General features: G+C 43.3%; 1 protein-coding gene across 1 annotated transcript in view; it reads left to right on the top strand.

Moving 5' to 3' along the window:
• Positions 1-2858: 2858 nt before the first annotated feature.
• LOC115205812 (protein IWS1 homolog) overlaps positions 2859-16140 on the top strand; it is a 45519-nt gene continuing 32237 nt past the window's right edge. The window contains 4 exon segments of the mRNA XM_029772150.1: positions 2859-2974; positions 3253-3299; positions 5171-5256; positions 5625-6213. Coding sequence (XP_029628010.1) covers positions 3257-3299; positions 5171-5256; positions 5625-6213 — 718 coding nt within the window. The 5' untranslated portion in view covers positions 2859-2974; positions 3253-3256.

Below are 16140 nucleotides of genomic sequence, written 5' to 3' on the forward strand. Positions count from 1 at the left end.
TCCATTTTCCTCTAGCTCTCTCAGAAGTCCTCTGACCAAAACTGGAATGAAGTTGTCATCACGTCTTGCAGTCAATTTTGTCTCAACATTTCTTAGAATTGCAGAGGACTCCACAGCACAGTGGTTCTGGCCTCCAAGCATCTTGATTGTGTCACTGAATACAATCAAGTTTCCATGGACAAAGGCCAGCCAAAGTTCAGTCAGTGGATCTTCGAACATTGTTCGCAGGACAACAGGGCATTTGTCTTCAGAAATAAAAAAGGATTTCAATGGGACATACATTTTCAGCACTCTTTCTAGAGCAGGGAGCATGGACAGCCAGCGAACATTGCTGTTTCCTAAAATGTTATGGTACTCCTGGCACACAAACTCACAAAAGCCCTTCAGTCTTTCTACTCTGACGGTGAAAATATGAACATATCCAAATATCTTTGTGAGCAGGTACTCAACATCATATTCAAAGCTGTTCTGGCCGTGATATGAATGATGTGGGCAGGACAACCTAAGCCAATGACCTCCCGCTGCAGAGCATTTTTAACTTTGGTATGGACATTGACCCTCCCCAGCCTATTCAGTCCTCCAAAGTTGGTATTTGTTGTCGACAGAGAATGTTTTCCAGGTTACATTTTTGGATAACCACCAGAGCCTTTCCTCTGCAATTTCCTCTGCTGTTTCTCCATTCAATTCAACAAAATCAAGCAGTTATGTTTCCACAGATGTGCTGCCATCATATATCTTACAATATCTGACTACTATTGGCAGCAGATTTACATGTCCATGATTGGACGCATCAATGGACAGGGACACAAATTCAATCTGGTCTAGGGCCTGTGTTACCAAAGTAGTTGCCCATGTTGCTAACACGTTACTCACTACGGCGTCACATTTTGTCCTAGCACATGTAAACTTTGACTCATAAAGCGTCCATGTCAGTTGTGCTGTGCAGTCCATAGATCTGTAACTATGATTGTGTTGCATAGTGTGGTATGCAAAGACACCCTCCTGCACAGCTAAACCATATTCTTCTTGGGAAGGCTCTACCTTCTTGAAGAATGTGATGACAGAGTGCATACCAACACGGGCAATCAGAGAGGCTTTATGCTTTTTCGTCTGCTGATGTTCTACCACTGCCGTTCTTCTCCGGCTGCCAATTGAAAGAGAGGAATTAAAAAGGGTGCAGTGAACCATTCTATCTTCTTGACCTGAGCGTATAAACGGAAATTCTCTCATCATGTTTTTCATAAAAAGTGCATTTCCGTTTCTTGGAAAGAGTTATTGTATCTCCTCCGTCTGCTCTTCTTCACTCTCCTTGTGTCACTCTTCTTACTCTCTTAACTTTTTCTTCTCATCCAATCTTTCTCCTCTTTTCTTCACTCGTCTTCCTTCCTTTCCTTCTCTTCACCTTTCCACCTCACTCTTCTACACTCTCCTTGCTTCACTCTTTTTACTCACTTATTTTTTCCTTCTCCTTCCTCTCCAATCTGTATTAATAAATAGCATACTATTAGATAAAATACTTTGGTTAACAGATTCCCATTGCTTGCCTCATTTTTGTATTTTATCTCAAAAATGTTGTTTGGAATAATAAATTGGCAGGCTCTGCAAATCATATCTTTACCTTTCCTCCTCTGTCTCCTTCACTCTTCATCCTATCCAGTCTTCCTCCTCTCCACTACTAATGTTATCCATGCACATTTCTAAATATATTTTCACACTACTTATTATAATGCCAAACCATTAAAATTGTATTCTACAAAAATATTCTCATAATTAATTGTGCATTCATTTAATATAATCATATTTTCAAAATAGCCTGTCCACTGCATGTTTACATGTGAACGTTTTTTTTAACCTAGCTACCATAACAGTAGCTAGCTAATCTAGCTAGCTAATTTAGGAGGAGGAAAGGAGCAGGAAAGGTAAATATATGATTTGCAGAGCCTGCCAATTTATTATTCCAATCAATGTTTGAGATAAAATAAAAATTGAGATAAAATACAAAAATGAGGCAAGTAATGGGAATCTGTTAACCAAAGTATTTTATCTAATAGTATGCTATTTATTAATACAGATTGGAGGAGAAGGAGAAGGAAAAAATAACATAGCTAACCTAGCTAGCATAACCTATTTAAAACCTTATAGAGCAGATCATCTATCTATATAATAAATTGTGACATTATAACATCACTTTGTGGTGATGTTGTGGAATCACTTGACACCTTGCTAGCTTCTGGCCGAGTTTTCCACAGCAGTTTTCTCTAAAACTATCGCGAGCAAATAGTTAGTAGAAGAAGAGTGAATGAAGCTGCTATAGCGAGCAGCCCTCTCTGTTGGCCTAAACAAGCACGACGCGATTGAGACGTCAACCGGTAGGGCTCTGCTGCCCGGCCTTTCTTGCCAAGTGAAATATTTCATTTTGCGGTCTGTTTTTAACGCACATTTAAAAACGGGGACATTTCCAGGGAAAGGCCACCAAAAACGGGGACGTCTGGTCACCCTATTTTACACAGGAAACGGAAACCAATTGTCACTTAGCTTATTCATGTGCGGGTTGACAACATGCATAGTAAAGTTTGCTTAACTATATATCTTTGTCTGTTGTGACTACAACCAACACAAAGCATATTGAAACAGCTAATATGCTGTTGTCTTAGGTCTCTCTTTATGTCGTGTTGTGGTGTCTCTCTTGTGATGTGTGTTTTGTCCTATATTTTATTTTTTAATCCCAGCCCCCGTCCCTGCAGGGTGCCTTTGGCCTTCTGGTATGCCGTCATTGTAAATAATGAATTTGTTCTTAACTGACTTTCCTAGTTAAATAAAGCTTAAATATAAATAATACAAGTAAATAAATAATACAAGTAAAGACGCATAGGAACTACGTACATCGAAGCGCGACCAAAACTAAACGCATGCGCATATGACGGCCCCAGTCCTTTGACGCCATTTGAGACATCGCAGGACTGTTTTTCTTCAGGTACTTGCTAATGTTGATCAATTAGCTATTGTTTTAATTTGTTGACCGGCATGATACACTATAATTGCTGGCTAGCTCTCTGACCAGATGGTATTATTTAATTAGCTAGATCTTGACGTTCAAGTTGTGGGTTAGCTAGCTAGCAGGTTGGCCTATTATTTGTCGGTGCAGATTTCTTGTTTCGGAACTTAGATTTTCTCATTGATGCAATAAACACAGATAACATTGATTCATCGGCGAGCCTAAGTACTGAGCTGATTGTCCATAGTGTCTTTCAGACAAATGGATGGCGAAGAGGACGAATTCTTCTCCGGGAACCACTCTGGTAAGAACTGCTTTGATTCCGCCTCGGCGGGGGCTAGCTTCCTAGCTAGGTCTTATTTGTTTGTTGTTTACTGTACCAGCAACGAGTTGTCTGTTCTTTCGTGTATTTATTATGGATCCCCGCAAGGCAGATCTTACAGGCCTAGTTTTGTCGCTCCTGGACGACTGGTCATTTGCCACAAAGAAGAACTTGGGAAAATTACAACTGGCCCAGAACAGGGCAGCAAGGCTGGACCTTAAATTAATAATACGTATGCCAATAACGCGTGGCTTCATTTTTGCTGGGGTCCAGCAATGTTGTGGTGGGTTTTTCTTAACTTTTTACTATTTTCTACATTGTATAATAATAGTGAAGACATCAGAACTATTAAATAACACATATGGAATCATGGAGCAACCAAAAATATATATTTATATTTGAGATTCTTCAAATAGCCATCCTTTGCCTTGATGACAGCTTTGCACACTCTTGGCATTCTCTCAACCAGCTTCACCAAGAATGCTTTTCCACCAGTTTTGAAGGACATCCCACATATGCTGAGCACTTGTTGGCTGCGTTTCCTTCTCTGCGGTCCGACTCATCCCAAACCATCTCAATTGGGTTGAGGTCCGGCGATTGCGGAGGCCAGGTCATCTGGTGCAGCACTCCATCACTCTCCTTCTTGGTAAAATAGCCCTTAAACAGCCTGGAGGTGTATTGGGTCATTGTCTTGTTGAAAAACAAATGATAGTCCCACTAAGCCCAAACCACATGAATGTCGTATTGCTGCAGAATGCTGTGGTAGCCATGCTGGTTAAGTGTGCCTTGAATTCTAAATAAATCACAGACGGTGTCACCAGCAAGCACCCTCACACCATAGCACCTCCCCCTCTATAATTTACGGTGGAAAAATACACATACGGAGATCATCCGTTGACCCACACCGCGTCTCACAAAGACACAGCGGTTGGAACCAAAAATCTCAAATTTGGACTCCAGACCAAATGACAAGTTTCCACTGGTCTAATGTCAATTGCTCGTGTTTCTTGGCCTAAGCAAGTCTCTTCTTCTTCTTATTGGTGTCCTTTAGTAGTGTGTTCTTGGCAGCAATTTGACAGTGAAGGCCTGATTCACAGTCTCCTCTGAACAGTTGCTGTTGAGATGTCTGTTAATTGAACTCTGAAGCATTTATTTAGGCTGCAATTTCTGAGGCTGGTAACTCTAATGAACTTATCTTCTGCAGCAGAGGTAACTCTGGGTCTTCCATTCCTGTGGCGGTCCTCACTAGAGCCTGTTTCATCATAGCGCCTAATGGTTTTTACGACTGCATTTGAAGAAACGTTCAAAGTTCTTGACATTTTCCGGATTGACTGACCTTCTTGTCTTAAAGTAATGATGAACTGTTGTTTCTCTTTGCTTATTTGAGCTGATCTTGCCCTAAAATGGACATGGTATTTTACTAAATACCAATACCATGTCCTAATCTTCTTTATACAAAAACATGTAATGATGAAGTCAGTCTCTTTGAGCCTTGAGTGATTGACATGCGTATTATTTGTGTTAACTCTGCATGTATATATAAGGGCCAGCCGTGCTGCCCTGTTCTGGGCTAGTTGTAATTTTCCCAACTTCCTCTTTGTGACACCTGACCACACAACTGGGCAGTAGTCCAGGAGCAACAAAACTAGGGCCTGGAGGACCTGCCTTGTTGATATAGTTGTTAACAAGGCAGCACAGCGCTTTAGTATGGACAAACCTCTCCCCATCTGAGCTACTGTTGCGTCAATGTTATTATTTACATTGTCGTCATGCCAATTGTATAGGATACCAATAGTTGTAAACATTCATTCTGGAATGCCAAAAAATGTGTTGGTTATGTCCTGGTCTTGTAGATGGTGGTGGCACCCCGGTACAGGACGAAAATGCTCCCGGTTCAGATGCGGAAGAGGAGATGAGGATTGAGTCGTGCCACTCAGAGGTAAGGGGATTGTCATCTAAGCAAGACGTGCTCAACACCAGTCTAGTGTGGTGGTCAAGCCCTCTTGATTCCCCAACCATCTTGCACATACAGATTAACATTTTAAAAATATTTATAATATCTCAGGGCTCTATGCTGACCTTTTTTTACAAGGAAAAATGTAGGTGCACACAAAGACATTTAGGAGCACAATAAAGCTAGAATACTTCATTTTTCTAGGCGCATTGGTGCTCCTAAATTAAAATGTCAGATCGCACAGCAAAATATTTAGGCTCATATGCAAGTGAAGTGCTGGCACTGTAGAACCCTGTATCTATCCTAACCTTAGACTTATAAAGCATTTTATATTTCCACTTTTTGTTATGCAGGATGAGAATAGTCATGGTGAGGGAGCAGCTCAGGCCATGGAGACAAACGGTTTGGCCAGTGGGTCAGACAACGAGGGCCACAAAAGGGAGGACAGTGACTCTGAGGAGGAGGCACCAGTCAAACGCAGCATCTCAGACATAGAGTGCACCCCCCCACCCAAACTCAGGGGCAGCACCTCAGACATAGAGTTCCCACCCAAACGCAGAGGCAGCAACTCTGACATTGAGGGGTCCCCAGTCAAACACAGAGGCTGCACCTCTGACATGGAGGAGAAAGAAACCAAGCAGGCTGCAGCCGGGAGCGACTCTGAGAATGAGGATCAGCCCCCGTCTCCAGCCCGGAGCAGACACTCGAATGCACGCAGTGACTCTGAGACTGAGGTGCCCGAACACAAAGTACAGATCGAGTCTGATGGAAAGGAGGAGGAGTGCGGTGCGAAGAAAGGGAAGTGGAAGGCTGTAATGCATTCCGACAGTGAGGATGAGGTGGAGGCTTGGCCAGTGAAAGCAGCTGCAGGCAGTGGCCAGGAGAAGGGTAGTCCCGCAAAACGGGTGGTGGATGATAGTGAGGATGACGACGCAATGCCAAGTAGGTGCCATCCACATCAGAGTATTGGGATAGGGGAAACAGTTGACTCCTGATATGTACACAATCAATCAGTCTACTGATCCCTATTCGAATATGTTTTCTATTCACTTTCTCCAGATATCGGCATGCTCTGGATTAGTACACACATTCATACAACAACAGTTCCAAGTTATTGCACTATATCAAGTAGGGGTGTGACATTTAAATGAAATTCAGAAAAAATCCCTAACCTAAAAGGAAAAAAGTTTTTTACAAAATTAAAATCGCAGTGCAGTTATCACTAAACTACCACTAACAGGTCCCGATTATCATAAAGGGGGAAATTAAACATACCTAACACAACAATACTTTAATGTTAGTAGGAGGAGATATGCATCCAAATTATTTACATTTTATTAATTTAGCAGATGCTCTTATCAAGAGCGCATACATTTTTCATACTGGTCACCCGTGGGAATCGAACCCCAACCCTGGCAGTGCAAGTGCCATGCTGCACCAACTGAGCCATCCCAGACTGCCACAGTTATAAAGCGTTCTGCATGTCATTGTCATTCACAGTTGGGAAAATGGCAGAGTGAGACAGGGAAGCGACAGCAACAAAGTACTGTAAGGCTATATTTTGAAAAGTTAAATGAGAAAGTTGTGTAATGCAAACTTTGAGGTGGAATTGAGCTATAGTGGCAGTACAGGTGTCAGGTGCAATGCCGACGGGAGGCACTGTGAGACCCAACCTGTTGCTTGCAGCAGTGCGATTAGGGACGGAGTGAGAAAATCAGCGCTGATTACAGAAATTATTGTAGTTAATATGCAGCCATTGTCAATGGTAGAGGATGTCGGCTTCAATGTTGCCTTAATGGCATGTATAGAGCCAGACTACAAGATGACAAACCGTGAACACCTGGATGTAGAAATTGTACAATGATTGCTCTGTAAGTACAAAGTGCAAGCTCTCAAACACCAGATTGTTGGAAGTTTATGAACACGCTGTCACACATCGCTGCAACGAGCCATCACATTGAGAAGTGAGAACAGGCACACAGCAGAGAATTGTTGCTGAGTGGGTGGGTGGCAGCAGTAAGGTGAGCGCCGTCTGGTAGGGTTTCCACTAGATCGCAAAGTCATAATTGTCTATATCGTAAAAATGCATGAAAAGAAATACACTTTTTGGTTTTAATTTAAGGTTAGGGTTAGGCATAAGGTTAGCAATGTGGTTAAGGTTAGGTTTAAAATCAAATTTTAAAGATGCACTATGCAGAAATCGCTCTGCCATTTCCTGTATGCAAAAATTTGAATAGTCCGCCTAATTTCAGTTTGTGGCAAAACAAGCAAGTATAGTGTAGAGAATCATCGTACCATCCAAACTACTGTGAAATATATTTTCCATAACCAATAATCTTGTATATTTAGCTGTTTTTGAAGCTATTTGAAGCAAAACTTAAGCATGGGAAGCATAGAAATAGCACACCCAGAACGAATCTACTGCTTCTTAGACTTGCTTTCAATGAGAATTACAGATCTATAACTCACATTTCTATGTGAAATTTGTTTGGGTCGCACAAAAAGTTACACATTGCAGCTTTAACCTCTTTGGGCTAGGGGGCAGTATTTTTGATATCCGGATGAAAAGTGTGCCCAAAGTGAACTGCCTGTTACTCAGGCCCAGAAGCTAGGATATGCATATAATTTTATAAAGTTTCTAAAACTGTTAAAATAATGTCTGTGAGTATAACAGAACTGATATGGCAGGTAAAACCCTGAGGACAAACCATAAAAAAAATATTATCATTCAGCCTACTACTGTTTCCAATGGCTGTCATGTTTATTATGAGGCGAAATCCTCCCAGACTGCAGTTCCTATGGCTTCCACTAGATGTCAAGTCTTTAGAAAGAGTTTCAGGCTTGTTTTTGGAAAAATTAGCTAGAATTTGTAGTTTTTCTAAGTGGCTCCCATTTTGGCTGTAGTGTTTTCATGCGATGAGAGCGCGTTCTTTTGTTGTTTATCTCCAGTAAAGACAATAACGATTCTTCGTCTCAAATGTTAGCGTTTATTTATGTATTAGGGTACCTGAGGTTTGATTATAAACGTTGTTTGACTTGTTTGGAGAAGTTTATTGGTAACGTTTGGGATTCATTTTGTATGCGTTTTGAAGGAGGGGAAACCGGTGGATTATTGAATGAAGCGCGCCAGCTAAACAGTTTTTTTTTTTTTTTTTTATCAAACAAAAGGACCATTTGTGATGTAGCTGGGACCTTTTGGAGTGCTAACAGAAGAAGATCTTCAAAGGTAAGGCATTTATTATATCGCTATTTCTGACTTTCGTGGCGCACCTGCCTGGTTGAAAAATGTTTCGGGGCGCGGGGCGCTGTCCTCAGATAATCGCATGGTGTGCTTTCGCCTAAAGCCTTTTTGAAATCTGACACAGCGGCTGGATTAACAAAAGGGTAAGCTTTATTTTGATGTGTGACACTTGTATTATCATGAATGTTAAATATTTCTATTTCTGTAATTTGAATTTTGCACTCTGCAATTTCACCGGAAGTTGTTGAGATGGGACGCTACCCTCCCACCTGCCCATAAGAAGTTAAGAAGAGAAGTTGTCTGAATAGGCGGGGTTTATGACTCTGTGGCTGTGGTAACTAGTGACGACCGTCTGGTCGGACTGGATTGCGGTAGATTGAACTGCATTGCCCCTTAGTGGTCATACGGAGGACCATATCTGAATTGTGAAGTCACATAAATCATAAAATGTTCTTATCGTGTAACGATAAATAAATGGCAGTTTAAACATTAACAAAATTTTTTACATTTGTCACATTCATCGATCCCCGGTTCAAATGTTTAAACGTTGTGGTTATTTCCATGTGTAGCAGAGAAATAACAACAAATAAGGCACTGACTGATAGCTGTTAGTGTATCTAGCTAGAATGCTAACCGTAGCTAGCTAATTCAAGTTATATGAGCACCATTTCAGTTAAGATGGGTGAAAAATAATTATTTCAGAAAGACTACCTGTCGAGATGAGTTTCAGCAAAACCATGCCTATTATACAAGATGTTGACGCTTGTCTGACTTTGCCGTTTGATAATTCCAGTGACCCTGTCGGATTGCAGACGTCATTAATATTTGGACATGCACACGGACATGATCAAAAAGCTATATTTGCTCTCTCTGTCATTTCAGCAAGCTAGCTATATATCAATGCATTATTTAAATTGCATCCGCAAATCCGCCATAGAAATGGAAAGAATTTAAACTCCGGTAATATGGATAGACAAAATATTGAACAATGGGCGAGTTCGTTTAGCATGGCCGGTGCACCAGGTGGAAGGAGATTTCTCTTTAGGATCAATGGAATGGTTGAGAATGAGCAAACCCTGCACACCCGGGGAACCGGACCATGCAAAACTAATTTGCCCAAAAATGTAGTGGTCAAACTATTCATCTTGGGGGGGAGCGGGGGTTCTAAAATGCAGTCATGTCACGCAATTTTACTATTGTTTAGATAGTCGGATAAATTTTTTTTAATGCAGACTAGCTCAAAAATAAGTGAAATTACCCAATGGATTATGATAATTTTCTGCCCAAAAACGTGGTGTAAAAACACTAGTTTTCACCACATATTTTAATTTGCTCCATGGTTCAGGCAGCCAAGTGTAGGCTACGGCGAAAAGCTGTAGCCAGAGAAGGAAGAGGAAGCGAGACACCCCACTTGGCAGTTTTCTTTCTGCTTCTATGAAAGTCGATGAACTAAGAAGACCAGACCCAGCTGCTATTGCATTATTGTCTATCAAACACCCACCCCGTTAAGTAAACCGGAACCAAAAGATGTTTCAATGGTAATCGGCCTGAGTAAACTATCTTAATTTAGCCACCATCTTTGCTGTAGCCAAAGATTAGGGTAAGCATACCAATTGAGTCCATTTACCCATTAAGCCCACGCCCATCCTTTGGGTTCAAATAAATAAAAAAATTCAGCTGTTTTAATGTTTCAACTAATTAATCTGGTTATATCCAGGACACCGAGCGGGGTGCCTCGTAAGGATCCGCAGAAGGTGAGTGGGAAAGCTGCAGTTACCGTCAATATTACTCGCCAACGTGCAATCATTGGACAATAAATTACACAATGTGCGATCACGAACATCCTACCAACGGGACATCAAAAACTGTAATATCTTGTTTCACGGAATCGTGGCTGAATGAAGACATGGATATTCAGCTAGCGGGATATACGCTGCACTGGCAAGATGGAACAGCACACTCTGGTAAGACGAGGGGGGTGGTCTGTGCATATTTGTAAACAACAGCTGGTGCATGAAATCTGAGGAAGTCTAGATTTTGCTCTCCTGAAGTAGAGTATCTTGTGATAAAATGCATACCACACTATTTGCCTAGAGAGTTCTCAGCTATACTTTTCGTGGCTGTTTATTTACCACCACAGACGGATGCTGGCACTAAGACCGCAGCTGTATAAAGAAATAAGCAAACAGGAAACCGCGCACCCAGAGGTGGCGCTTCTAGTGGCCGGAGACTTTAATGCAAGAACTTAAATCAGTTCTACCTAATTTCTATCAACATGTTAAATGTGCAATCAGAGGGGAAAACAATTCTAGATAACCTGTACTCCACACACAGAGACGCATACAAAGCTCTCCCTCGCCCTCCATTTTGGTAAATCCGACCACAATTCTATCCTCCTGATTTACTGCTTACAAGCAAAAATTTAAAGCAGGAAGCACCAGTGACTCTGTCTATAAAAAAAAAGTGGTTAGATGAAGCCGATGCTAAACTACAGGACTGTTTTTCTATCACAGACTGGAACATGTTCTGGGATTCTTCCGATGGCATTGAGGAGTACACCACATCCGTCACTGGCTATATCAATAAGTGCATCGAGGACATCGTCCCCACTGTTGGAATTTAGAATTCCCAAATCAAAGCTTTTGATTAAACATACCCCAACCAGAAGCCATGGATTACAGGCAACATTCGCACTGAGCTAAAGGGTAGAGCTGCCGCATTCATGGTGCGGGACTCTAACCCGGAAGCTTATAAGAAATCCTGCTATGCCCTCCGACGAACCATCAAACAGGCAAAGCGTCAATACAGGGCTAAGATTGAATCGTACTACACCGGCTCCAACGCTCGTCTTATGTGTCAGGGCTTGCAAACTATTAGTCTACAAAGGGAAGCACAGCCGCGAGCTGCCCAGTGACACCAGCCTACCAGATGAGCTACATCGCTTCGAGGCAAGCAACACTGAGGCATAAATGAGAGCATCAGCTGTTCCGGACGATTGTATGATCACGATATCCGTAGCCAACGTAAGACCTTTAAACAGGTCAACATTCACAAGGCTGCGGGGCCAGGCGGATTACCAGGACGTGTGCTCCGGGCATGTGCAGACCAACTGGCAGGTGTTTTCACTGACATTTTCAACCTGTCCCTGACTGAGTCTGAAATACCAACATGTTTCAAGCAGGGCACCATAGTCCCTGTGCCCAAGAACACGAAGGCAACCTGCCTAAATGACTACAGACCTGTAGCACTCACGTCCGTAGCCATGAAGTGCTTTGAAAGGCTGGTTACGGCTCACATCAACACCATTATCCCATAAACCCTTGACCCACTCCAATTTGCATACCACCACAACAGATCCACAGATGATGCAATCTCTATTGCACTCTACACTGCACTTTCCCACCTGGACAAAAGGAACATCTACGTGAGAATGCTATTCATTGACTACAGCTCAGCGTTCAACACCATAGTACCCTCCAAACTCGGCACTAAGCTAAGGGTCCTGGGACTAAACACCTCCCTCTGCAACTGAATCCTGGACTTCCTGACGGGCTGCCCCCAGGTGGTGAGGGTAGGTAGCAAAACATCTGCCACTCTGATCCTCAACACTGGAGCCCCTCAGGGATGCGTGCTCAGTCCCCTCCTGTACTCCCTGTTCACCCATGACTTCATGGCTAGGCACGACTCCAACACCATCAAGTTTTCCGACGACACAACAGTGGTAGGCCTGATCACCGACAATGACTGAACAGCCTATAGGGAGGAGGTCAGAGACCTGGCCGGGTGGTACCAGAATAACAACCTATCCCTCAACGTAACCAAGACTAAGGAGATGATTGTGGACTACAGGAAAAGGAGGACCAAGCACACCCCCATTCTCATCGATGAGGCTGTAGTGGAGCAGGTTGAGAGCTTAAAGTTCCTTGGTGTCCACATCACCAACAAACTAGAATGGTCCAAACACACCAAGACAGTCATGAGGGCACGAAGCGTATTCCCCTCAGGAAACTAAAGCTTTTTCATGGGTCCTCAGATCCTCAAAATGTTCTACAGCTGCACCATCAAGAGTATCCTGACTGGTTGCCAACCCCGCTCTTACACTGCTGCTACTCTCTGTTTATCATATATGCATATTCACTTTAACTATACATTCGTGTACATACTACCTCAATTAGTCCGACCAACCATTGCCCCCGCACATTGGCTAACCGGGCTATCTGCATTGTGACCCATCACCCGCCATCCCCTCTTTTACACTACTGCTACTCTCTGTTTATCATATATGCGTAGTCACTTTAACCATATGTACATACTACCTCAATCAGCCCGACTAACCGGTGCCTGTATATTACCTCGCTACTGTATATAGCCTCGCTACTGTTATTTTTCACTGTCTTTTTTCTTTTATTGTTTCTTTACCTATTGTTTACCTATATATATGTTTTATATTAAGTGATTGTGCTTATGTATGCACATCGTAGCATATTTCATGAGCATTCATTACTATTTCTTGCCAATTGAAAATATGGGTTTTTCATCCTAGCAGTCGTGCTGTCTGTATACCACCACAAACCGCCTTTTACCATACAGTGCATTCGGAAACTATTCGGACCCCTAGACTTTTTCCACATTTTGTTACATTACAGCCTTATTCTAAAATTGATTTAAATAGTTGTTCCCCCTCATTAATCTACACACAATACACCATAATGACAAAGCAAAAACAAGTTTCTAGAAATGTTTGCATATTTCTTACAAATTTAAAACTGAAATATTACATACATATTGAGACCCTGTGGGCCCCCTGAGTGGCGCAGTGGTCCAAGGCATTGCATCGCATGTGTTAGCTGTGCCACTAGAGATCCTGGTTCGAGTCCAGGCTCTGTCTCAGCCGGCCATGACCGGGAGACCCATGGGGCGGCGCAGAATTGGTCCAGCGTCATCCTGGTTAGGGGAGGGATTGGCCAGCAAGGATGTTCTTGTCCCATCGCGTGCTAGCGACTCCTGTGGCGGGCCGGGTGCAGTGTACCCTGACACGGTCACAAGGTGTACAGTGTTTCCTCCGACACATTGGTGCGGCTGGCTTCTGGGTTAAGCGGGCATTGTGTCAAGAAGAAGTGCGGCTTTGCTGGGTTGTGTTTCAGAGGATGCACGGCTCACCGACCTTCGCCTCTCCCGAGTCCGTACGGGAGTTGCAGCGATGGGACAAGACTAACTACCAATTGGATATCATGCAAAAGGGGTGCAAAAAAAAGATTATTCAGACCTTTTACTCAGTACTTTGCCTAAGCACCTTTGGCAGTGATTACAGCCTTGATTATTCTTGGGTAGGACGCTACAAGCTTGGCACCTGTATTTGAAGTTTATCCCATTTTTCTCTGCAGATCCTCTCAGATTGGATGGGGAGCGTTGCTACACAGCTATTTTCAGGTCTGTCCAGAGATATTCTTTCGTGAGTCCCGAAGCCACTCCTGTGTTGTCTTGGCTGTGTGCTTAGGGTTCTTTGTCCTGTTGGAAGGTGAACCTTCGACCCATTCTAAGGTCCTGAGCGTTCTGGGGCAGGTTTTCATGAAGGATCTCTCTGTACTTTGTTCCTTTCATCTCTCCCTCAATCCTGACTAGTCTCCCAGATGCCCAACAAGGCCCTCATCCCGTCATTCGCAGGAGAAAAAGAGGGCGGTATCGAGGACGACGGTCCTGGTGCCTTGTAAGGATCTGTCGTCAAGAGGGTAATCTACCTTTGAACATCAGCCCTATTAGCCAAAGGATATACGAATATCCTACCAATGGGACATTAAAAACTATCTTATGTTTCACCGAGTCGTGGCTGAACAACGACATAACATACAGCTGGCGGGTTTTAAACTTTTTTGGCAGGATAGAACAGCGACCTCTGGTAAGACGGGGTGGCGGTCTGTATATTTGTAAACAGCTGGTGCACGATATCTAAGGAAGTCTCAGTTTTGCTCACCTGAGGTAGTGTGGTCTACAGCTTATCATGAGGTAAACTATTGGCAAATAGAGTCTGTATTTTTTTTGTTGCTGTCTATATACCACCACAAACCGCCACGCTGATCCTTAACTCGGGGACCCCTCAGGGGTGCGTGCTCAGTCACCTCCTGTACTCCCTGTTCACTCATGACTGCATGTCCAGGCACGACTCCAACACCAAGTTTTACCCATGACCCAACAGTGGTAGGCCTGATCACCAACAACGATGAGACAGCCTATAGGGAGGAGGTCAGAGACCTGGCCGTGTGGTGCCAGGACAACATCTCCCTCAACGTGATCAAGACAAAGAGATGATTGTGGACTACAGGAAAAGGAGGACCGAGCACACCCCCATTCTCATCGACAGTGCTGCAGTGGAGCAGGTTGAGAGCTTCAAGTTCCTTGGCGTCCACATGTCCAAGAAACTCTCCATGTCGTAGACTGTTCTCTCTGGTACCGCACGGCAAGCGGTGCTGGAGCGCCAAGTGTAAGACCGAAAGGCTTCTTAACAGCTTCTTCCCCCAAGCCACAAGACTCCTGAACAGATAATAAAAATGCTACCCAGACCCCTCTTTATGCTGCTGCTACTCTGTTTATTATCTATTCATAGTCACTTTAACTCTACCAACATGTACACATTTCCTCAATTACCTCGACTAACCGGTGCCCCCACACATTGACTCTGTACCGGTACCCACTGTATATAGCCTCGTTATTGTTTTACTGCTGCTGTTGAATTATTTGTTACTTTCTTTTTTTTTTTTTTACTGAACACATTGTTTTTCTTAACTTCTTAAAGCATTGCTGTTTAAGGGCTTGTAAGTAATCATTTAATTGTAAGGTCTACACCTGTTGTATTCAGCACGTGACAAATAAAAATTGATTTGACATGAGTCCCTGCCTGCTGGGAAAAACATCCTCACAGCATGATGCTCCCACCAATGTGCTTCACCGTAGAGATGGTGCCAGGTTTCCTCCAGACGTGACGCTTGCCATTCAGGCCTAAGTTTCAGTCTTGGTTTCATCAGACCAGAGAATCTTGTTTGTCATGGTCTGAGAGTCCTTTAGGTGCCTTTTGGCAAACTCCATGCGTGCTGTCATGTGCCTTTTTTACTGAGTGGATTCTGTCTGGCCTCTACCATAAAGGCCTGATTGGTGGGGTGCTGCAGAGATGGTTGTCCTTCTGGAAGCTTTTCCCATCTCCGCAGAGGAACGCTGGAGTACATTGAGTGACCATCGGGTTCTTGGTCACATCCCTGACCAAGGCCCTTCTCCCCTGATTGCTCAGTTTGGCCAGGCGGCCAGCTCCAGGAAGAGTGTTTGGAACAAACTTCTTCCATTTAAGAATGATGGAGGCCACTGTCTTCTTGGGGACCTTCAATGCTGCAGAAATGTCTTGGTATCCTTCCCCAGATCTGTGCCTCGACACAATCCTGCCATGGAGCTCTACGGACAATTCCTTAGAACTCATGTCCAATCAATTGAATTTACCACAGGTGGACTCCAATCAGGTTGTAGGAACATCTCAAGGATGATCAATGGAAACAGGATGTACCTGAACTCAATTGAGTCTCATGGCAAAGGGTCTGAATACTTATGTAAGTAATGTATTATTTATTTATTTTTTTACATTTGCA

This window comes from Salmo trutta, chromosome 13, assembly GCF_901001165.1.
Source record: "Salmo trutta chromosome 13, fSalTru1.1, whole genome shotgun sequence".
Taxonomy (NCBI): domain Eukaryota; kingdom Metazoa; phylum Chordata; class Actinopteri; order Salmoniformes; family Salmonidae; genus Salmo; species Salmo trutta.